At 44.9% G+C, this 22,946-nt stretch overlaps 3 protein-coding genes and 1 long non-coding RNA gene across 19 annotated transcripts in view; 3 read left to right on the plus strand and 1 right to left on the minus strand.

The window, feature by feature from the left end:
* Positions 1-5,055, plus strand: part of LOC139609590 (uncharacterized) — a 38,268-nt gene extending 33,213 nt beyond the window's left edge. For 6 of the 9 annotated variants that reach the window (XM_071464370.1, XM_071464368.1, XM_071464369.1 and 3 more), the window contains 7 exons: positions 2-301; positions 399-668; positions 1,089-1,172; positions 1,275-3,332; positions 3,794-3,890; positions 4,018-4,551; positions 4,761-5,055. In XM_071464370.1, the coding sequence (XP_071320471.1) occupies positions 2-301; positions 399-668; positions 1,089-1,172; positions 1,275-1,341 (721 nt within the window). In that variant the 3' untranslated portion in view covers positions 1,342-3,332; positions 3,794-3,890; positions 4,018-4,551; positions 4,761-5,055. Of the gene's footprint in view, position 1; positions 302-398; positions 669-1,088; positions 1,173-1,274; positions 3,333-3,793; positions 3,891-4,017; positions 4,562-4,760 lie in introns of those variants that run through there. The other 3 variants (XM_071464373.1, XM_071464372.1, XM_071464375.1) reach the window with 3 other exon arrangements.
* Positions 5,056-6,602: 1,547 nt separating this feature from the next.
* Positions 6,603-8,201, minus strand: LOC139609596 (uncharacterized). The gene is made up of 2 exons (XR_011685273.1): positions 8,047-8,201; positions 6,603-7,648 (listed from the first exon to the last, which is right to left on the minus strand). It is a non-coding gene; the product is annotated as an uncharacterized lncRNA (long non-coding RNA).
* On the plus strand, positions 7,643-11,359 carry LOC139609595 (growth/differentiation factor 8-like). 2 transcript variants are annotated; one of them, XM_071464399.1, is made up of 4 exons: positions 7,643-7,810; positions 9,004-9,409; positions 10,012-10,382; positions 10,683-11,359. In XM_071464399.1, the coding sequence occupies exons 2-4, from the start codon at positions 9,082-9,084 to the stop codon at positions 11,061-11,063; spliced, it is 1,080 nt and encodes a 359-aa protein (XP_071320500.1). In that variant the 5' UTR covers positions 7,643-7,810; positions 9,004-9,081; the 3' UTR covers positions 11,064-11,359. The 2 variants fall into 2 exon arrangements, with proteins under 2 accessions (XP_071320500.1, XP_071320498.1); XM_071464397.1 differs by lacking the exon at positions 7,643-7,810 and having other exon boundaries at positions 8,962-9,409.
* A 3,452-nt stretch (positions 11,360-14,811) lies between these two features.
* Positions 14,812-22,903, plus strand: stat1a (signal transducer and activator of transcription 1a). 7 transcript variants are annotated; one of them, XM_071464385.1, is made up of 25 exons: positions 14,812-14,918; positions 16,060-16,187; positions 16,474-16,618; positions 16,736-16,831; positions 17,093-17,179; positions 17,372-17,450; positions 17,539-17,630; positions 18,186-18,337; positions 18,763-18,921; positions 19,037-19,129; positions 19,642-19,701; positions 19,785-19,805; positions 19,962-20,052; positions 20,210-20,251; positions 20,377-20,466; positions 20,594-20,692; positions 20,777-20,912; positions 21,078-21,133; positions 21,239-21,336; positions 21,418-21,557; positions 21,647-21,835; positions 21,917-21,995; positions 22,084-22,180; positions 22,381-22,422; positions 22,563-22,903. In XM_071464385.1, the coding sequence occupies exons 2-25, from the start codon at positions 16,060-16,062 to the stop codon at positions 22,590-22,592; spliced, it is 2,301 nt and encodes a 766-aa protein (XP_071320486.1). In that variant the 5' UTR covers positions 14,812-14,918; the 3' UTR covers positions 22,593-22,903. The 7 variants fall into 7 exon arrangements, with proteins under 7 accessions (XP_071320486.1, XP_071320488.1, XP_071320491.1 ...); XM_071464387.1 differs by having other exon boundaries at positions 21,242-21,336; XM_071464386.1 differs by having other exon boundaries at positions 14,818-14,918; positions 16,057-16,187.
* The last annotated feature ends 43 nt before the right edge of the window (positions 22,904-22,946 follow it).

Below are 22,946 nucleotides of genomic sequence, written 5' to 3' on the forward strand. Positions count from 1 at the left end.
GTGTCGACAGGAAGCTGCTGCTCAGGTTGATCCACTGCTGTGCTGCCTCTGACGTCCAGCAGGAGGCAGCGTCAGGCCTGTTCAGGTCCACACAGCACAGGTTGGATCTGTCCTGCTCCTCCTGTGTGGATCTGCTGGAGGATCAGACTGAGACTCTCCGTCTGACTGCTGGAGACTGCAGGGCCGTCTCCACCATCCTGAGACACAGCAGCCAGGACACACAGCTGGACCTGCGAGACTGTGAGATGGAGGACAGTGGACTGGACCAGCTGTTTCCTGTCCTAGACAGAGTCTGTCTCAGGTGGGAAAGACCAAAACAAGTCCTAAACCAGAGAAGAAGCTTGTTCACTTTTATCTTTGTGCGTCGTAGCAGTGTGCTCTTTGTTTCTTCTGTTTAGAGCCAGTAAAGCTGTCCTCCTCCAGCTGGTGTCCCTGGTTCCTGTGAACACTGAGAGGGACACAGTGAGACGGGCGGTGTCCCTGTGTAGAGCCCTGGGTGGAGAGCTGGACTTCAGTCACACCACACTGGATGAGAGGGCCTGTGGAGCTTTGGCCCTGATGCTGGACTCGTGTGAAGGACTGACGGAGCTGGACCTCAGTCACTGTCAGCTCACCGACCAGCTGCTGCTCACACTCATCACACATCTGCACAAAGTCCAGGTCCTGGAGTGAGTGTCCCGCTGTGAAGATTCATGTGTTCCTGTGACAATACTGTATATAATGCAGTGGCTGCTGTAGGCGAGGTGGTGGAGGAGGTCGTGATGTATAAAGATGTTGCTTAAAACAGCAGGTGGAGTTAGTGTGACATCAAAGATAGCCAGAAATATCACCTCCTCTGGCGTTAATCAGCTGAGAGGACGGTAAGATGTCTTTTCTGGACACTTTCTGAAAGGCAAAAAGAAACAAATGTAGGAGTCCAGCACCCCAAATATTATTACAGTTCATAGCAGCTCAGATTTACAGTGTTACAGCTATATTCCTGTGAACTCCTGTGGTCTCACTCTATAAACCACCTGCAGATGGCCGACATGATGCGCAGTGAGACATGTACCTGTGTGTCACTGTTTTCTTTTTTGTGCATGTTCCAGTTTGAGTCACAACAAGATCACTGATGTTTCAGCTGACAAGTTGCTGCAGCTGCTCTCCATCAACCCTTCCATGGACACTGTGCGGTGAGCATGCATTAATGAGTTTATTCAGAGCTTCCAGACAATTAATTGATGTTGTTGTGGCTGAATAAATGACATTTGCTCTTTGCTTTGTTTTATTTCTAGAATCTTCAGCAACAACATCATGGACAGAACAGCCTTTAAGAAACACAGGCAGTTTGAAATATGGTGAACCAGCCGTCAGTGAGTTGGTAATGTGACCATCAGGGAATAATTGTTCTACGGTCTCATAATTAACTGGTTTTCTAATGATGATGAGATGAAAATATTGCTGCAGTGTCAGCACCACAGCAGGTCAGACAAGGTGACCTCAGCCATCTCACTGTGATGATCAGCTTGTTAGAATTTCTCTTCTGTCTTGTATATAATGATTCAGAAAACAGTTTACATGGAAGCCAAGAGCAGCCAGCAGTGCTGACGAACAATTATCTGGAGATCATCACTTACCTCATGTTCTTAGGCTGCTGTATATTATCTTTATATGATGCTACTATTTATGACCGACTCCATGGGATGTTTACACACCATATTGTTCTTTTACAGTCATTTTAAAATAACTTTTCTATTGTGACAAAACAAATAGAGGCCATAACTGCTCTCAGGATCATGAGTAGGCCTAATTTATCTTTTTGTATTTTGTGATAATGGTTGTGGCTGAGAAGAAAGCCTTTTTAATTATATATATTTTTTAGTTATTCCTTCTATTCAATTTTATTTTTATTTTACCTTTTTCTATATGAAATACCTACTTTACTGTAAAGTACAGTAATCAGTGCAGGGATCACTGGACTCCACTTGCAAAGGGAAACAGCTGTAAATATACTCAACAACCAAGTTGGTGGATTTCACTTCGCAGCAAGAGCCCCGCTCCCCCACCCCACCCCTGTCACCATCAGGTGGGAGGGAGTGGAGATGGTGGACATTATCAGGTTTCTAAATAAACTGGACTGGTCAGACAACACTGAGACCCTCTAGCACTGCTGCCAGGAACCTTTTTGTCTGAGAGAGCCATGAAAGCCAAATATTTTAAAATTTATTTCCGTGAGAGCCATATAATATTTTTTAACACTGAAAATGTGTTAGAAATGTGTCAGATGTTCAGTCATATCCACGAGACAGTAAAACTTCAGGAGCCACTCAAGGACAGAAAGACTGTCATTACGACGCCTGTTCCGTTAATCCCTCTTCGGGCTCGGGATATATATTTGTCATTACCTCATTACCCTCCAGTGTGTATGTACTGCCCACTTGCACCCTCCCGGTTGGAGCTGTTGGGGGTAACAATGTTAGATTGAAATGACACAGGGTTATTTTCCACTTATCATTGCTGTGGTGAATCAGATGGCACTGACCACTCCAGGGCAGTAAACACCCTTCATGTCTTTGTTCTCTGCTCCTGCATCACTGTCAGTATATGAACATGTGTAACCATGTGAAGTAATGTTGCTCAGTTACATTAGTAGGTTATTTATACATTAATATGCTACATCAATGTGGTGGTTATTACTACATCAGCATGAAAATAACCAGTATAACCAGTATAAAGTTTACAATAAAACAGAGACTGGAACGTGGAATGTGTTACATGTTTTTATATGATATTGACATTTTACAGATCAGTGAACAGTTTGTAGCTGCTCCTGTTGTGCAGATATGCTTCATCAATTTATCATTTACAGTACATAAATACTATCTCCACAACAACAGTTCTGCATCTGAGTGAGACCACCAGCTCAAATAAAGATGATCAGAAGAGTGAAACTCTGCTCCTGCTCCTCTGTCGGTGCAGTTTGTGTGAAGAAAGCTCTCAGCAGATTATAAAACTATCAGAGGACAGAGTTCCTGCAGTTTTTTATTCCCGTGGTGCACAGTGAACTGCAGTGTCTGTGCTTTAATGTGACACCATGAGACCCAGAAAGACTTTGTGTCATTGCGCCAAAGCCTGGCAGCCAACATTTCCTTTAACATGACAGGATGGAGCGGAAGTAAAGCTCTTGTCTTTTTTGATTTGAATGAAACCTCTCAGATAAAAGTCAACACCCCTCTCCACCTGCGCTGTGCTCTGACGTGATGACACCAGAATGCAGCTGTTGAGCTTATTAATCATAGTGCGTCTTCTCCACACTGACAGAAGGTGCAGTTGTTGACTGCTCTCCACATCATGTAAGTACAAGATTTTATCTCCTGTCTTTAGAAAAGTTTTGCATGGAGGAATCGGGCTTCCCGTTAAACCCTTTACGAAATAAAACATGTTGAACTGTCTTTTGTTGATAATAGGAAAAAATCTGAAATGTTCTCCACTTAAGTTTAGTTAGAAACAAACAGCTGAACACAACAGCGAACTAAAGGCTTCATCTCACAAATCCAAAGTCAGAACCTGAAGAGAGTTCAGATGTTTTGTTCAAGCCAGTGGTGCAGGGAAACTTAAACTGAAAGGATGAATTCTCCTACGTTTGAAGAAGTTCTGTATTTTCCAGAATTGAAGCCTTGGAAACTTAAAAAATGCTGAAAACAAGTCGACTTATTGGCTTCTGAAAAATGAACATTTACATTGGCTTCTGAAAAATGAACATTTACATTGTCCTTTGCCAACCCTGTCATTTTCCTTCTATCTGGTCAAACAGGTTTAACTGAAACCTGAACGGGCACCTCCCTGTTCTCTTTATTATAGTGGATCATAAAGGAGCCGTGTGATACACACAATGTTCAGCACCAGCTCAGGTAAGACACCGTTTATCTCCTTTTGTTGTCACAAAACTCTGCTGCCACAGCTGTCATTTTTCCAGATGTTTATTCTTGAAGTAAATGTCTTTTTTTTGGCTCTGTGTTCTGATTGGTTCTCCTACAGATCATCACCCCTCAGGCTATGACCTGGGCCCCAAGCCAGGGGACCAGGGGTCTCATGGGGGCCGCGACGCGGGCCAAGGGCCTCGGAGTGGACGAGATGAACACTGTGGAGGAAATGATCGCCATGGAAATGATCGCCATGGAAATGATCGCCATGGAAGTGATCACCATGGAAATGATCGCCATGGAAATGATCGCCATGGAAATGATCACCATGGGAATGATCACCATGGAAGTGATCACCATGGAAATGATCATGAAGACCATGACCGCCACAGGGACAGGCACAGCCCCGGTTGCCATGGAGACCATGAGCATGAACGCGACCACAGCCCGCGTCGTCGTCGGAGGAGCGGCAGTGGGAGCCCTGGCCGCCACAGCGGCGGCAGCGGCAGCAGCGGCGGGAGCGGTGGGAGCGGCAGCGATGATGAGCGCGGTGGCCATGGGAAACATGGGCGCAGACACAAGCACAAGCACGGGCACGGCCGTGGCCGTGGGCGTGGGCACGGACGAGGGGGTGGACACTGGTAGGAAGGTGAGTACAGGTGAGGTGTACCCACACTGACCTGATGAAGTTTTTTAGTGTTAAACTTCTAATAAATCATTTTAAATTTATTTTTGCTTTGTTTCTGGTGAAACACTGGATGCTTTGGTCTGAAAGCTCATTCTCTTGCTTGACTTGACTGTATAATATATCTCTATAGGAAGGGAACTGAATTTTCTTTCTTCTGTCTCGACTTCCAGGCAGCAGACACCCTGAACAGCAGAGACTCTATCTGCCTCCCTGCCCTCCCTCTGTGGTGTTTCTTCTGCCATGTACTCATGTTAAACCCATTGTTGGTACAGTTCTGCCTCCACACTGGAGCAGCTTTGGTTGTTTTGATGTGAAAAAAGTTGACATGTCAACCTGCCTGCAGACGTGGCTGCAGGGATCCAAACTGCACAAAACAATGTGGGAGCAGAAAAGTACATATGTCCAATGAAACTGATTAATTCTGTATTTCTGCACTTACATTAAATAAAAGACATGAACTGAAAATAGTCTCTTACAGAATCCTTCTTTATAATGAATCTGCTGTTTAAGAGATTTTAAAATCAACTAAACTTTGTTGTGCAAACTGAGAAAAAGTCAGAATCTAAACAATAAAGGTCTAGGTTCTATATTGATAATAATAATTATTATTTAATAATATATATTAATACTGTGAAAGTATCAAAGCCTCAGTCCACAGAGAAATGCACACAGCCTGTATTCAGAAACTGAGCCTTAAAACCAGCCGTCAGGACTTCTGGAACTTTGTGATGTCACAACAAAGCAGTCAGTGCTCTTAGCCACGCCCCAAACCCCGCCCACCTGGACCCACCATCCAACCTTGCATTGGTGTCTGCCCTGAGTAGAACCTGCCAGGCAGCCTGTCCTCTCAGCCCAAACATAACCGTCCCTGATAAAAAATATTTAAACTTGTTGGGAGCGTCTTTGTTTTAGAGCCAGTCCCCCCACTGACACTGTGGTGTCAGTTAAGGTGACAGGTGTGGGAGGTGTAGCTCCGCCTCCAGCTGCAGGTATTATTAGAATAAGTGCTTGAGTCACCTGTACTGTATGTCTGTCTGGCAAATTTCCAAAGATAGGAATCTGCAGGTGAATTGTTTTACAGTTTTTGTTAAATAATATAAAGTGATGTTTCTCACTCTTCATTAATAACTCTTAACTCATTAATGGCATTAATTATAATGTTTTAAAGAACATGCCTGTGGTGAATGGGGAGGGTATGTTTTCCCTTCAAATTAAAGGTTGTGCCGATTAAATATTCACATGATTACAAAGTAAAAGTAAAAAGAAAAAAGAGTACTAAATTATAAGCAGCACTTTGTTATGTTGTGTATTACTGTAAAATGAGACAGTGCAGTCTGGAGTCCAGCAGATGTCAGGCTGCCTCCAGGTTGTAGTCTCCACTTTTTTACTCTGGTGAGATGAATCCAGGAGAAACAAAGATGTTGAAGGTGTGAGATGAGAAGTGAATACTGTCCAGTGCATAAAAAGGTCCACACACAAAGAAGATGTTGATTCATATTGTGAGTTTTTTTAAATCTGACCAAAGCCAATGACTGAAATTCGGCTTTTTCAATAAACCTGCAATAAACCATAATTTAACCTCAGAAATGAAAATAGAGACTTTCTGCAAACATTTGTAGTAAAGTAATAATGTAATAAATGATTATATAGTTATAACGAACGTGAAATAATAACTTACTGACACAAAGATTCTGAAACATGCACAAAAACAAAAGATCTTAATTTGAAAGGATTTTATATCATATTTTTAATGAGTGTCTCCTCAGTGAGCGAGTTCTTGTGTGTTTCTCTTTGTGTGAGCTTTGTCCTCTTTTTCCAAAACAGACATGAAAGGCCGAGCAGGGAAACATTGACTTAACCCTGATTAAACTCTGGTTGTGTTTTCATGTCCACAGAAACTCTGCACGGTAAACATGTCGAACGACAAGGTCGTCCTGTCGAACTGGTGTCTGACACATGTCATTTTCTCACAGACTCAGAAAATCTCCCTTCAGACAGAGACACACTACAACATGACTCATCACTGCTTTAATTAACAAAACAAGGCCTGTTCCAAATACTCTTTATGTGTTATTAGTGAGTTTTATATATTTTTTATTATACGTGACCAAAACTGCAATGAATTCTCAAAACGTGCCAGAAACGTAGATCCATGTTGTGCTCATTAGATCAAGATAAAACACTTTTCCTCGTGATGCAAAAACAAACATCAGTAGTTTTCAGCTCTTGCAGGTCTGTGTGAACTGGATTTTTGAAGAAAAATAATCGGTGGTGACACCAAGTGGCAGCAAGAGGTAACTGTTAAAGCTTTAAAAAGTTAAAGGTCCCATATTTAAAACCTCTGTTGTGTTTTATTCGAAGTGTTGACGTCCATAAGAAGATCAAAACCATCTGAGTGTAGTTTCACATCTCCTCTCTCAGGCTTCTCTCTGGAGCTCTAGTAACAACAGGTCAGTCAGCCAATCAGAGGAGAGGATCTGAGCCTCTTATTCTTCTGACTCACGTGTTGCCGTGTTGTGAAATGAGCGCAAATACCAACACAAAAAACTTTAGATTACATGTTGCAGACAGAGACTGTGAAGAGACGCTGCATTCCTCCAGCAGTGCAGGATCTCGCTCAAACAGCAGGATGTGAACTTCACATTTCCACCTGTCGGTTCTTCTTTTTTCAGTTCGTCATATCACATAATCACACTCGTAGTCAATGAAAGGCAGGTCCTTGTATCGAATCTCCACCTCCCAGCAGAGCTGCAGAGCCTGAGCAACGATATCCTCTGACATCTTCTGAGCAAAGTCCAGTATCGGTTTCCCGACTGGAGGAAGGTCCAGTGAGCAGCCATCAGCTTCCGTCTCCTCCGGACTGACGAGACTTTTAGTCTCCGTCACGTCCTCCAGAAAGGCTTTTGTCTCATCTTCTTGTTTGCTGATGATGGCCTCCTTCTGTTTGCCTGAACAGGGCCGAGACCAGCATCTGGACTCATTGCATCCCATTTCACAGAGTCACAGGAGGAACAGGTGACTTTTTAGCGGGACGGTTATTTGATGATGACTTCCATGACTGCAGAAAAGATCAAGAAGCATTAAAAATGTGTTTTCCCCCAAACAAGGGGGGACTTCCCCTGTGGAGAAACCTGTGGGCTCCTGTTTAACTAATAACAGTGAAATCAAGTTTTTAAGACTCAGCCAAGGTCATCTGTGTTTTACCAGGCTTTAAGTGCAGGTAACAAAACATTTGAGAAAACTACAGCAATTTAAAGGAGAAAAATAAACCAAAATTTGCATATACTGTCTATAGAAATGTTATTATCTGGATGAATTGAACTCACAGTCAATAGAAGAATAAAAAGAAAAAGAAGAATATTTAAAGGCCAATTGAAAAAAGGACAAACTTCAGAGTGACTGCCTGACATTTCCTCCGTGCCACTACAGGTCAGAGATAAGATATGGAAGTGTTACCCTCTGCTGTGTGTGCAGCTCCTCTCCGGACTCCGAGCAGGTTAATTTAAAGCTCCTGCAGCCTTCAGAGCTGCTGATAAACGGGCAGCTGAACCCGTTTCCTCCTCCTCCTCCTGCTGCTGCTGCTGCTGCTGGGTGGTGGTGGTGGTGGTGGTGGTGGTGGTGGTGGGAGGAGCAGATCGATCTGTACCACCCATAGAAACCCAACACTGAATCCCCTAAATGTCACTCACTGTTAAATCAAGAGAGATTATTCATTGAATCAATTATTTCAGAAAATGCTTGAAATGCAGCATCAGTGAGAAACAAAGTTGGAGTTATCGACGACCAGCCATCGGTTCTGCATCGTTCAGTCACTGACAACACTGTTAGAAATAAAGTGTGACATCAATAATTGAATGAATCGTTTATTTTTCTGGTTTCACGCCAGTAAAGAACCTGCTCCCAGGTTAACACCAGGCTCAGGGATTGGACCTTTAAAGTTAGTGCATGAACAGAAAGAAAAGTGGGTCATTTCTGTTTACTGGCCTCAGGTCAGCAGGTGATGGTGCCTTCAGGGTCACTGCAGAGGGTGGGAGTTTATACAGGTCTCAGGGGAGATGCAGGCCTGCCATCTGGTGGCAACCAAAAAGATGATAGTTGGTCCTTAAACCAAACAGTTTTTGTTCCAAGAGAGGAACAGAAATTAAAGTTGATACCTGCAGCATGAACGCAGCAGCTGAAACATCCACACCGCTTATTTCTGGCCTCAAGCTTTTCACAATGAAAATAAAAGCTCTCTTTGCATTTTTGGACTTTCTAGCATCATTTCAAGTTTTTTTTTAAGCATGACATGATTCCTGAGATGTAGAATATATCCTTGTGAATGACAAAATCATTTAAAGATTATAATATTGATCATAAATTATTGCTACCTCTTTAAATCTCCTCTCTGATTAAAAAAAATCCTCCTTGCAGCCAATCATAAAGCCGTGAGGTCCGGGGACAGACTCATATCAGCCAGCGTCACTGCACCGACCTCTTCGTCTCCCCAGGATGCTCCTCTTGTTCTGTCTGACCGTCGTCCTCTCTGCGGGGTTTTCCATGGAGACGAAGCAGACCTCCAAGCTGCTGGCGGAGAGCGGGGAGCAGTGCTCGGCCTGCGACTTCCGGGAGCACAGCAAGCAGATGAGGCTCCACAGCATCAAGTCCCAGATCCTCAGCATCCTGCGGCTCGAACAGGCTCCCAACATCAGCCGGGACATGATCCGCCAGCTGCTCCCCAAAGCGCCTCCTCTGACGCAGCTCCTGGACCAGTACGACCCGCGGGTGGAGGACGAGGACCACGCCACGACGGAGACCATCATCACTATGGCCACCAACCGTAACTAAACCGAGCCAAAAAATATTTAACATTTTCTTCTTTCTTCTGCACCAGGATCTTTTCTAAACTTCGTGCGTAAAAAGCGAAATCCGTGCGTAAAGTTTGTGCGTAAAGTTTGTTTGCAAGTAACAAACCAGACTTGAAAAGCAAATATTTCTGAAAATGAATTAACATTATGTAATTATATCTTAATATGGATACATTAGCATTTTAACAGCCTTGTGAGGACCGTGGAAAAAGTGCATTTAAACCTAATTTAAAGTCGCACAACATTTTTTACATGTTGTGACAATGTCTGTAACATGAAGTCTATTAATTCTATTAATCAACAAACAGACTTTTTGGCTTTAATGAAACAGGTTTTAAAGGTTTGCTAGACTAAGCAATGAAAACCACACAGGCAGCCCACAACATGCCTTTAATTTACATGTTATTTAAGTGTTAAATTTATCCAAACCGTATCAGAGGAATATTCAACATTCACCCAGCCAGTGTTGGACAGACAGAACATTTACCCAAAAGCAGGGAAAAGTTAGCCAAATGTTTCTATGCAACAAGATGATCATTTTATATGTATGAATTATATGAATGATGTCTTCCAGCCAATCCGATTGCCCAGGACGAGTTGTCCTCCTGTTGTCTGTTCAGCCTCAGTCCAAAGATCCAGCCCAAAAACATCCTGAGCGCCAAGCTGTGGGTTCACCTGCGGCCGGCCGACATGGTCACCACCGTCTTCCTGCAGATCTCCCACCTCAAACCTGGAAAGGAGGGAAACAACACACGAGTCCGAGTCCGCTCCCTGAAGATAGACACAGACGCTGGCACAGGCTCCTGGCAAAGCATCGACATCAAGTCTCTGCTGCAGGCTTGGCTGCGTCAACCAGAGACCAACTACAGCATCGAGATCAACGCCTACGACTCCAGAGGAGAGGATCTGGCTGTCACCTCTGCAGAGCCCGGGGAGGAAGGACTGGTGAGTTCATGTTACTGTGTGGATGAAAAACCCGACAAACTCAGCCAGGTAGGACTTCAGTGCCCAAAGGGCCCAAACAGTCTCAACACAAGGACCACTTACATTCTTGTTCTGGAGCTTTCAGTGATGTTTTCATCAGATAAAGTTTTGTCACTTGCTCTTTTCAAGAATTAATTGACTTGTGTGATGATTTGTGAATTATTTGCCTGTCATGAATTTGTCTCCTTCAAAAACTGTGCATTTTGTACTACAGAGCACCAAAGGACAGTTTGTCAGTAATTTTTAAAATTTCCTTTCTAGCAACCCTTCATCGAGGTGAAGATCCTCGACAGCCCCAAAAGATCCCGTCGTGACTCAGGCCTCAACTGTGATGAGGAGTCTGCAGAGACGCGCTGCTGCCGCTACCCGCTGACCGTCGACTTCGAGGAGTTCGGCTGGGACTGGATCATCGCACCCAAACGCTACCGGGCCAACTACTGCTCCGGGGAGTGTGAGTTCATGCACCTGCAGCAGTACCCACATGCACACCTGGTGAATAAGGCCAACCCACGGGGCACCGTGGGGCCCTGCTGCACGCCCACCAAGATGTCCCCAATCAACATGCTCTACTTCAACCGCAAGGAACAGATCATCTACGGAAAGATCCCGTCCATGGTGGTCGACCACTGCGGCTGCTCCTGAGGAAACCCAGGCATCCTGCAGGACTTAGGTTTGATCCAAGAAACTCAATTTCCAGTGAAACTGATGCAAAAATGCAAAAAAAATCCAAATGCACACAGTAGTTTTCTGAAAAGAAACCAATAAACAGGTTTTCAGAATGTCAAACTATCATCCACAAGAGAGATGAAAGGAGTTTCTTCAAGGAATGGACTCCTACATTTATTCCTTAGTTCCACACTTTGTTCTTTTATCCAACACAAAAAACAGATATAAACCAAAATGTAAGATGTGAGATTAAACATGGTGGAGACAATAGATATGATTCTGAGGAACTAAAGGTTGTTGAAGCACAAGAGAGATCACAGAACGTCTTAACTAAAGGTTGGAAATGTAAACAAGTCATCGAGTTATGTGAAACCTGTAACAACAGAGTTTTGGTGAAAAACTAAATTCGAGCCTGAACCAGAAGAGTAAGTTTTGGTCTGGACAGATAAACAATGAGCTGGAAGTCGAGCGCAGCTGCAGATTCAGCTGATGATTCACTGTAGGTTCATCACTACCACACCTTTAACTTTCCACACTGTCATTTGATCCATTGTTATTATAAAAAATGATTTAAGTTATTGTTCTAGGTTCAGGATTAAGGCTTGTCGTTTCCTGCCCCAAGTATGTGTCATTCCCACGCAGCACTGGTTGTGCAGCTCCTCAGAAAAGAAGATGCAGCGGGGCCAGTACAAGTAAGGTCAGAGGTAGACCGTGCACAGACCACGTCAGCACAGGTCTGAACTTTTCCCCGCTTCCCTCCTCACGTGTCTCAGTGACCGCCCCCGTTTTGACTTCCTCTAACTTTTTACGTTTGCAGACAGTTATGTTAACAATGCCGCTCACTCCTCTCCATATACCAGCCGGTCCAGTGCAGGACGCATGGATTCAGAAAAGCCATGCTATGCAAAAACTCTGTTGGTTTCAACATATAATCAGATGATTGTGCAGATTTCCAATATAAATTAAGTTGTTTATCCACTGCAGCATAAGATACTCTCACATGAAATAAGATTTATCTGTCGCACACAGTAGATAGACAGACTCCTGCTGCTTCCTGTCCTCCTGTCTTATGAAACGTGTCCTGATTTGAGCCCTGACCAGAACAAACCCTGCAGGGCGTCTTCCACGTGCGCCTTTATTTTTAAAAACATGAACCAGATGACTCTGAACCGACACGTCGCCCCTCTTTGTCCCAACGCTTGTTTGCAAACTCCTCGCTGTGACCAGTTCTCAAGAGCGTCACAGCAACAGAGAGAAAAGAGACATTTTTTTAAGGACGTCGTTGCAGGTGTGTTGTTCAGTGTTGTGATTTCATTCTGCTGATTGTGTTTTCTTTGTGATGGATTGTGTTGTGTTTTCGTTGCAGTGTTTTAACGCTCAGACGGCTGCCCTGTCTTCCCTTACAGCAACATGACATCATACAGTCAGTTACTGGAGTCAGAAAGTGTTGATGTGATTGACCACAGTGACTGAAGGTGATAGGCCGAGAGATCTGTCACTCAAGACAAACCCATTCAAGGCCCCCTGTGGACTTTTCTTGTGAGACACACACACAGTTCTCTTTATTGTACCTTGGAGCCCGAGCAGTTGATGCATCTGCACGATTATAACACGTTTTAAAAACTGATTTTCCTTCTTCTTCTTCTTTGGCTTTTGCTGGTGCGCTGCAGAATTTCTCGGCGTGTTAGTGGCAACAAACCTGTAGCTGTGTCCCAGTTCATGGGCCGCATCCTTCAGAGGACACGGTCTGCGGAGGCGTGGCCCTTGAAGGCCGAACTGAAACGAGACGGCCCGGTCTACGGGGGACAGTCCTGCGAATCCCTCCTGTGAAGGATGTGGCCCCTGTCAGCTGACACTGACTCAGGGTCAGAAATGTGCTTCGTCGCTCCTGTAAAACACCTCGCAGTACTGACACACCCCTGGGTACACTTCTACATCACTGCAGCCGCCTGAGAAATCAAAGGCAAATATAAAGGCTCCACAGCCACAGGGACTGAAGCCTGTAGAGGACAGAAGAGTCGCACACGTCGAAAACTTATTTTAATCTCAAGAAAATCAAAACCAGCCTTTGTCTGATGTGAAGTCGTCACTGGCTGGTAAAACAGTGTCCAAGCAGCCGGGGACGACGAGGACCCATCGATGTGAGAGCAGGAAATGTGACCTCAGAGGGAGGTCTCATCTCGATTTGAAGCTGAGTGCAGATGTCCCGACTGTTGTTGTGCTTCACGGGGGTTTCTGACCCAGAAGTCTTTGCTGTGCTGTTGGAACAGAACGTCCACGAGTGACACAGATTCACGTTTGTGATTCTGCAGTGAACTCCAGTTAACTTTTTCACCTTTTTTTAATAATCACATTGCTGCAACAGTGTCCATCCAAGCTCACTGCTGCACAGTGGTTTGCTCTTTCTGCAAAACTGCGTCTGATCACGGAGCAGTTTCATCCTGTTTTTATTGTTTTATCATCATTCATTCATTTTCTTTAGACAAGGGTGAAAGTAAAACACAGGTTTGCAGAATAATTCCTGTTCATGAGATTTTAATTCTCAATAAAATTACTAAAAAAACATGTTATGGTGGATATTTTTGATATGTATTGAGTCTTTAAAGAAAACTAATAAAAAACAACACATTTGGATGGAAACCTTTTTATATCTTGCATTTGTTGCTATTTATTTTTCCATAACAATCAAGAATGTTATGCTTTAGACTGTGTTCACTCATAAAATAAATACACACAAGTATGAAAAACACGGTGATGTTGCAGCATCTGTGGTCAGGTGAGGCCCTGGAAGCGAAGAGGAGCTGGGGGACGGTGCAGGAACTGAGCTGATGAAGCGTGTCACTGGAAAATCAGCTGCACAGGACAAACAATGATCAAACGCTGGCGTCACAGAGCCAGTCAGTGTGAAACCTGCTCTGCACAGGTGCTGATCGTCAGATGGTTGAGAGGAATGAGTCGTGTTTCCGTCACCTGCGGTGAGCTAAAGGTGTAAAAGGAGGTTAGGTTTCATTTTCTCCAACATTACAGCTGCCAGGGTTGAAGGTGAAAATACTGAGTAATGAGAAAAGTTCTGTAAATGTCAGAAACACTGTGTCATGAGGAGTTATTACTAATTTCTTTGCATTAATATGAATATTACCACTTGTTTTATTGAGCAAATTGCATTTTTTTCCCCAGTTTTTGTTGATTCACAGTTACACCATCCTCCTGTGCTTCTGAGTGAAATGCTCTTTGTGAATTAAGGTCACTCACAAACCTGAAACTGGGGGAAAGAGCTTATTCCAGTGATTTCTCTCTGTGTGATTTACAGGTGAAGCTCCCTGCAGGATGGCGGGTGGTGGGTTAGGTTTTGGTTTCAGAGCTGAAGGTGTCTGGTTTACTTTCTCTTTCTCTGAAAACACGTGGTCCCTGTCAGCTGTTCTGTCCGTCGCCCCCCCCCCCCCTGAAAACACTCCAATTACTGTTTAATTTAATGACCCAGAACATTTAACTCACAGCTTCACAGCCTGAGAGTCTCAGAAACATGGAATCGTGTGTTTAGTTGTTTTATTTTGTGCCGTTGTGGGTAAATGATGCAGAAACAGCTGGTGTGTAATTGTTGTTGTGGGGAGGTTTGCCAGCTGTTGGAACAGCGGCGCTTCTGTGATTCTGATTCGCCATCACAAGCGAAGGGGCGGGTCATGTCGTGAATCCTACGCGGTGATTGGCTGACGGTATTTCCGCACATCAGAGACACGACAGCGGACGAGGAGCAGCCTGACAGTCGGTGAGGAGAAAAACACCTCAGAGAGAAACTGCGCTTATTTCACAGACCGCACCTCGAAGTAAAAGGTGAGTTTAACGACTTCCTTCCTCTCCGAGAGACATGCTGTCATTATTATCCACCGAGGAGCTGCATTTATATGAAATAACCTGCTCCACCGCGCACTACTGAGGCGGAACTTACTGACTGCAAACCTGTCCTGCATGTCGAAAAAGAGTTGTTAATGTAGCTCCAGGATAAAGAGACATAGGCCGAGTTCACATGTGGTGCATCGCCCTTCAGGAGTCGTGTTGAATGCTGTTCTCTTGCATAGGGTGCACGGCCGAAGACTAAAAAAGCTTTATTTCTGAACGGAGTTTGGTTCACCAGGACCAACAGAGCTCCATGGGTTGGTGATCTGAGCAGCCAGAGGGTTTTCATCCTCTAAAAATAAGACATTCGTTGTGTGAGCACATTGCAGCTCAGCCATGAAACAACATTTCAGTCCTGCTGCTGACAACAGGAGGAGCAGCTGCATCTCTGCATCCAGATTCCTGTTTGTCCAGGTGGCTGGTGCTGGAGGCAGATTCATCCTGGTGGGGAAAATGAAACCTACGCTGTCATCCAACTATACTGATCATTCCAGCTTGTAATGTGGAGGAAATACAATAAAATAGATCTTAAATAATAAGAAAATCTTCACACATCTGTGTACTATTTTCATCTTTTCAGATGCCAGAGTTTCACGTCTCTTCGTCTTCTTTTTTGGATTTTCCACCTATAAAGCAGAAAATATTTAAAACTCCATCCTTAACTCTCAGATGTTGGACTTTCCTGTTCACATAAACCAAAATGAACCTCCATCCTCACAGGTTAAAGAGCAGAAATTAACCGAGGAGGAGGAACACAGCCCGGAATAAGCACAGAGTCAGCGCTTCTCATTTCCGAGTTTCTTGCTTTGATTCGTGGTTGTGAGCAAACAGAGGAGCTACAACAGAAGTTACACCACCACAATGTTGAAATATCATCATATTGACTAATGTGTTAAACCACAGCAACAGAGGTTCTGCAGATTATTTCAGGAATGATAAAATATCGGCAGTAAACTAGTTGTTCAACCTTGTGTCGCACTGGGATTTGGGTTTATATTTGCAGATATTATCACAGATATATTGGTAGAAACTGTTCTGAGCTCTGAATCCTCATGAAGCTGCACCTTTTCACCAGAAGATGGCGCAGTGGTGCCAGCTTCAGATGCTGGACTCAAAGTACCTGGAGCAGGTGGACCAGCTGTACGATGACTCCTTCCCCATGGACATCAGGCAGTACCTGAGCAAGTGGATCGAGAGCATCGACTGGTAAGAAGTCGAACACTCGCTCCTTCTTTACTCTCACGTCTGTTATTTTATATCTTTTATAACTTTATTCAGTCATTTTATTGTTTTTCTTTACAGCGGTGTTTAAAAAGGTTGTTTATTTGTAGTATTAGTAGTAATTAGAGCTGAAATGATTAGTTGAGGTGATTCATGAAGTGAAAACATTCTGTGGTTGTGAGGATTTGTTCTTCTGCTAAACTGATAATCTTTGGAGTTTGAACTGGAAGCAGAGCTCAGCTGAGAGTGAAAATGATCTCTGCATCCTCAGGGACACGGTGGCGATCCAGGACTCGCTGGCCACCGTCCGGTTCCACGACCTCCTGGCTCAGCTGGACGACCAGCACAGCCGCTTCGCCCTGGAGAACAACTTCCTGCTGCAGCACAACATCCGCAAGATCAAGAGGAACCTGCAGGTCAGACCCCGACTCCACCCCAGCGAAGGCGGAGTGTGCGCTCAGTGGAAGGTGTAGCTGTCACTTAATAATAATTCTGGTGCTAAATTTTAACCATAGAGTGATTTGTTTCTGCAGGATCGCTTCCAGGAAGATCCGGTCCACATGGCCATGATCATCTCCAGAAACCTGAAGGAGGAGCAGAAGATCCTGGCCAGTGCAAAGAGCGCCGAGGTAAAACCTGCAGCTCCGCAGCTTTTGACACGACTTTTATTTTGACACAGTGAGGAAAAAAACCTTTGCTTCTCCATTTAAAGTAAATAAAGTTTCATTCTAGAGTCTTGTTTCTCAAAATTGCATAAAATTAATGAATATTTACTACAAATCTTCCAAGAAAAGATGCCAAAGTAAATGGTTGTTTTCAGGAAATGTCCTGAAGGATCATTAGAAAGTGACAGACCTGTTAAAGTAAGTGTCACCTCGTTCCCTCTGCAGCAGGAGGGTGAGGGCACGGTGTCGGCCATGGTGGTGGAGAAGCAGAAGCTGGACAACAAAGTGAAGGAGATGAAAGACAGACTCCAGGTAAGACGACATCTCAGAACAGTGTGTGAGTGCACAGAGCAAGTATCGAGTGCAGGACCCAGGATCGTACAGCTCGAGTGTTTCTGCTTCAGATGGTGTTGATACAGATGAAACTATCATTAGTTCTCAATTAAACCTTTATGCACTGGAAACAATGAAATGATGTAATGAAGCTGAAATCTTCTCCTTCAGATTGTGGATCAGAACATTAAGAACGTGGAAGATCTGCAGGACGAGTACGACTTCAAAATCAACACCCTGAAGAACAGAGGTGAGGAGATTTATTAAGTTGTCGTGGGAAGAAATAAATCTGTGTCTAAGAGTCTGTGAAACCAAAATCTGTTTGTTTTCTTCTGCAGAGAATGAAATGAACGGCATGACTCAGAAGGAGCTGGAGAAAGAGAAGATGGTGATCGGGAGCATGTGCTTCAAGCTGAAAGCCAAGCGACAGGTGAGCAGGGACGGGGGAAGTTGGTCCCAGATGCTTGAAAAAAGACGTTAAATTTAACGATGAAGTCTCTAAGTTGATGACATCGTTATGTTGCCGTAGATTCTGTGAGTTGGCCTGTATTTGTTTCCACGTCGGCAGATTGTCCCCGTTAAAGCAGCTGAATTAGCTATCAGCACTTCCTGTTTGCAGCGGAACCATAGATATACAGACGACCTTCACTTGTTTACTGTGATGCTGAAGAAAACATAAAAACGTGATGTTTCTCAGGCAGCTTCTGCAGCGACAAGGATCGTGTTTTTCTCTGGCTTATTTAATCAGTGGTATAAATCAGAGTTTAGTTTAATTTGCCTCCAGTAGCTGTGTCACCGTGTTGATAAATCAGCAAACCACAGTTCAACAGCTTCCTGTTGACTTTAGAGCACCACCGTGCACCCGTCTGACCACCTCCCCTCCAACTCTCCCTTTGAAAACCTCTCGTCTCAGTCACACGAGAATTCAACAAGAGGTAAAAACAGTGACGGTTTGAAAACAGCTGTGACCTCTGCCGCTCAACAGGAAGTGGTGACGCAGCTGAGCGACCTCCTGAACGTCACCCACGCGTTGCTGTCGGACCTGATCTCCGAGGAGCTGCCCGAGTGGAAGCAGCGGCAGCAGATCGCCTGTATCGGGGGTCCGCCCAACGCCTGCGTGGACCAGCTGCAGAACTGGTGAGGCTGCGCCGCACAAACACACAAACAAATACTGACAATAGACTAATATTAAGTTTCTATTGATTCTAAAACAAATAAAATACATAAATAGAAATAAAATTCTCCCTCTTTGTTTCCTTGCTTTTCCACCTCCTCGCCCACTTCCTCCTCCTCCTCTCTCTTTTCTTCATAATGTGTCCTTCTCCTCCTCCCTCACGTCCTCTTCCTCCTTCCTCCCCCTTCCCACTCCTTCTGTCCCTCCTCCTCTTCTCCTTTTTCGTCCTCTATCCTCTCCTTCTCCTTTGCCTCTTCTCCCTTCTGTTCTTCCACCTCTTCCTGCTCCTTCTCTTCCTCTTTTTTCCTTCTTTTATTTCCTTGTCTCCCTGATTATGTTTCCTTTTTTTCCTCCTCCCCCTCCTCCTCCTCCTCCTCCCCCCCCTCAGGTTCACAGCAGTAGCAGAGAGTCTCCAGCAGGTCCGTCAGCACCTGAAGAAGCTGCAGGAGCTGGAGCAGAAGTTCACCTACGACAGCGACCCCATCACACAGAAGAAAGCTTTCCTGGAGGCCCGAGCTCTGGAGCTCCTCAAGAACCTCCTCTCTAAGTAAGGAAACCCTCACACACACGTTATCGATCGTCTTCTTATTGATTATCAATCAGGAGTCTGATCTTGAGGCTCAAGCCTTGGTGGTAATAAATGTGTGTGTGTGTGTGTGCAGCTCTCTGGTTGTGGAGCGGCAGCCCTGTATGCCCACCCACCCACAGAGACCCCTGGTGCTGAAAACAGGCGTCCAGTTCACTGTGAAGCTGAGGTAAGAACCACAGGTGAAGCTTTCAGCTCTTTAGCTTCTTCCAGCTCCACGGTTATTGTTCCTGCTGTGAACATTTCTTCCTGCTCTCCAAGCTTGAAGCTCGGTGTTACCTTGGTGATGTGAAGGTTTATATAACTCTGCTCATCAGAGGGTCTGATGATGGAAACCAGAAGACAGCGGTGACGTCCCTCTGTTAGCAGGAAGTAAATGATTATCAGACATCTGGTCTCTTCTCAGAGGAAACCTGACGATGTTTTTACCTAAAAGACTTGTTTTGCTCTCAGCTGTTCTTGTGTTCACTCTTCCTTTGTGTGAGAGCTGCTCACTGATGCAGGGATGTTGTTCACACTTCGTCAAGGTTGAGTGAGGACTTTCTTTAACTCCACCTGGAGGTTTCCTGTTTCCTTATAAAAAGCTACTCACAAATGTCAAGCGCCAACACGTGGGCCTGAATGAAATGTTGTTGTTGACGACTTCCTGTTTCAGTCCAGGATCTTGTTTTCTTTGTTCAGGTTCCTGGTGAAGCTGCAGGAGTTTAACTACCAGCTCAAAGTCAAGGCTGTGTTTGATAAGTGAGTGAACCGATCTTCACACAGGTTCATTTTCCTGCTGGAACATGTTGTTGAATAAATCTCACACCTCTTCTTTTCCCCAGGGATGTTACAGAGAAGAAAGGGTACGTGTCAAAACCATTTATTTATACTTGAATAGACTGAAGTAAATGAATCCCACTGAAGCTGCTGCAGCTGATTTCACCATCATCATCATCATCATCATTATAAAACAAATACGACTTCTTCTAACAGTGAATGTTGAATGAATGATGTGTCAGGTTTCGGAAGTTCAACATTTTGGGAACAAACACCAAAGTCATGAACATGGAGGAGTCGAACGGCAGCCTGGCAGCAGAGTTCAGACACTTGGTGAGAAAGTCGTCTTTATGTGTGAAACATAAATCTTTAAAATCTGGTGGTTTTAATTTAAAACAGTATTTTGAATGTTATTTTTCTGAAACTGCAGCTTTTCGTTTAAAGTCTGGTAAAAACAACTTGTGTCTCCAATGTGATGTTTTTCACGCAGCAACTGAAAGAGCAGAAAGTAGCTGGCAACAGAACAAACGAGGTAAAAATGTGTAAAAGAGGCGTTTACAGCTGGAAAGTCTCTTCACATCTCTCATCATAAAAGAAGCTGCTCTACAGTTTTATTACTGGCTTCCTGACTCTGTGTGTGTGTGTGTGTTCGTTCAGGGGCCTCTCATCGTCACTGAGGAGCTCCACTCGCTCAGCTTCGAGTCCGAGCTGCAGCTCAACCAATCAGGGCTGGACATCAAACTGGAGGTGAGACCAGACGACGGAGACTCACACAAACTTTAATAGACTTTATTAAACGAGCATGAGTTCTTATTTACTGTTGTTGTTGTTGTTGTTGTTGTTGTTGTTGTTGTTGTTGTTGTTGTGGTCGTAGGCCATGTCTCTGCCTGTCGTGGTCATCTCGAACGTCTGTCAGCTGCCCAGCGGCTGGGCCTCCATCCTCTGGTACAACATGCTCACCACGGAGCCCAAGGTGAGGACACAGCTTGTTGTTCAGCTGTAGAGTTAGAGGAAGATGACAGAAGTGGTACAGACTCTTCCCCCTCCTCATCCTCAGAACCTGAAGTTCTTCCTCTCCCCGCCGCCGGCGAAGTGGTCTCAGCTGTCCGAGGTTCTCAGCTGGCAGTTCTCCTCCGTCACCAAGCGAGGCCTGAACCAGGAGCAGCTCAACATGCTGGCAGACAAACTGCTCGGTCAGAAACACGACAAAAAAATAATGATAAAGATAAATCGATAAATAATCACAGACGACAACAGAGCTGCAGAACCAGAGCCGAGCCGCTGACGGTTCCTCAGCTTCAGAAGGTGTTTGAGACACGAGATGACGTTCACTCCTCTGTGAATGTGTTTCTGTGCAGGAGCCAAAGCCAAGCGGGACCCAGAGGGACAGATCCCCTGGACCAAGTTCTGCAAGGTGAGCTGCAGTCAGACATAATATTAATAATATGAATAATATTTTTATTCCTTTACATGGTGGAGGTGGGTTTTGTGATCCTCCCTTGCTGTGACCTCTTGTCAGCAGCAGAGTGCCAACGAGAAAGCCTTTCCCTTCTGGCTGTGGATCGAAGGGATCCTGGATCTGATTAAGAGACACCTGCTCCCGCTCTGGAACGACGGGTGAGTGCGAGCGGGACTCAGGCTGCAGCAGGAAAAGTGTGAGATGTCAGGATCAATGTGGTGTGTGTCTGTGTGCCGCAGCTCCATCATGGGGTTCATCAGTAAGGAGAGGGAGAAGGCTCTGCTGAGCGACAAGTGTCCGGGAACCTTCCTGCTCCGGTTCAGTGAGAGCAGCAGAGAAGGAGCCATCACCTTCACCTGGATCGAGCACGACGTCCACGGTAAAGCAAAGGGGACAAAACCCATCTCCCTTTAAGCAGCACGTTTGAAACGCAGCCCACTAAGACCACATGTTCACCTCTCCACCCAGACAAGCCGGTCTTCCACTCGGTGGAGCCGTACACGAAGAAGGAGCTGGGCGCCGTCTCTCTGCCCGACATCATCCGCACATACAAGGTGATGGCGGCTGAAAACATCCCAGAAAACCCGCTCCGCTTCCTCTACCCCAGCATCCCCAAAGACAAGGCCTTCGGGAAGTACTACCCCAAACCCACAGAGAGTAAGACAACACACTATGTTTCCCAGCAGCAGCAGCTCACGCCTGTTCACACAGTCTAATGGAGGTTTTAATGATTTCCAGCTCCGGAGCCGATGGATGTGGAGAACAGCGGAGAGAAGAGCGGCTACATGAAGACGGAGCTCATCTCTGTCTCTGAAGTGTAAGCAGAGCAGACTCACAGTTTGCATGAGGAACGACATGATGTGTTTATGTAGCTGTGGAGGTAACGTCCTGTTGCTCTGCTCCAGACATCCGTCCAGACTGCACGACAACATGATGCCCATGTCTCCTGACGACTACAAGGTCCTGGAGCAGTTCGTTGGTCCCAGAGACATCGATGCTGTGGTGAGTGTTGTCCTGCTGCAGCTCAGTAACACAACCGCCTCACAACAACAACACATCCTCTCTGTTGATGTTTGTGGGAATTGGAAACATATTGACACGTTTTTTTTACTGAAATAAAAAGTTGCTCTACTCTGCTGCCTCTCTGAGCTGAAAATCTTGCTGTCTGTCTTTTGTGTCTTTTGGTCTTGCTCTGCCTTCAGGCTTCTAGCGATCTGATTGGATTTGGACAGTTTGACGTTCAGGTAGAAGCAGCTTTCATCTGTCGTTTATGTTACTTGCTTTGTGTCTTTGTCTTTGTGCCTCCTTCGCCTTCATAAGACAAAAAATAGTCCCAGCTGCTCTGACTCACCTGATCCACCTGCTGTCCTCCTTCTCTCCTCAGATGAACTCGGACTTTCCCAACCAGGACTAATCAAGAGTCTTCACCTCCAACACGAACTGTGCTCTGTATGTAGACTAAAGCCCCTTGTGGACGAGGTGGGAGATGAAATCTTCATTGTACATTTTTAGTAGTAATTCATTTCATGTGATTCATTTAGCTTCAGTCACTTTATTTCTGTACATACGTCTCTTTTATTAAAAGTGAAATTTTAAGCGCCCGATAATCCTGATGTGAAACGGTGAAGATTAAGTTTCTGCAGGCTCCTTCAGAATGACGTCACCAAACTGTATGTGTGGAGCTCTGAAGTTGTGCTGATGATTATAAATGATTCAGAAATCTAATGTTGTTTGGGTGTTTTTGTAGCATGTTTGGATTAAGTGCGAC

Source organism: Trachinotus anak, unplaced genomic scaffold, assembly GCF_046630095.1.
Source record: "Trachinotus anak isolate AG129_WGS33_773 ecotype Australia unplaced genomic scaffold, CSIRO_AGI_Tana_v1 ptg000026l, whole genome shotgun sequence".
Taxonomy (NCBI): Eukaryota; Metazoa; Chordata; class Actinopteri; order Carangiformes; family Carangidae; genus Trachinotus; species Trachinotus anak.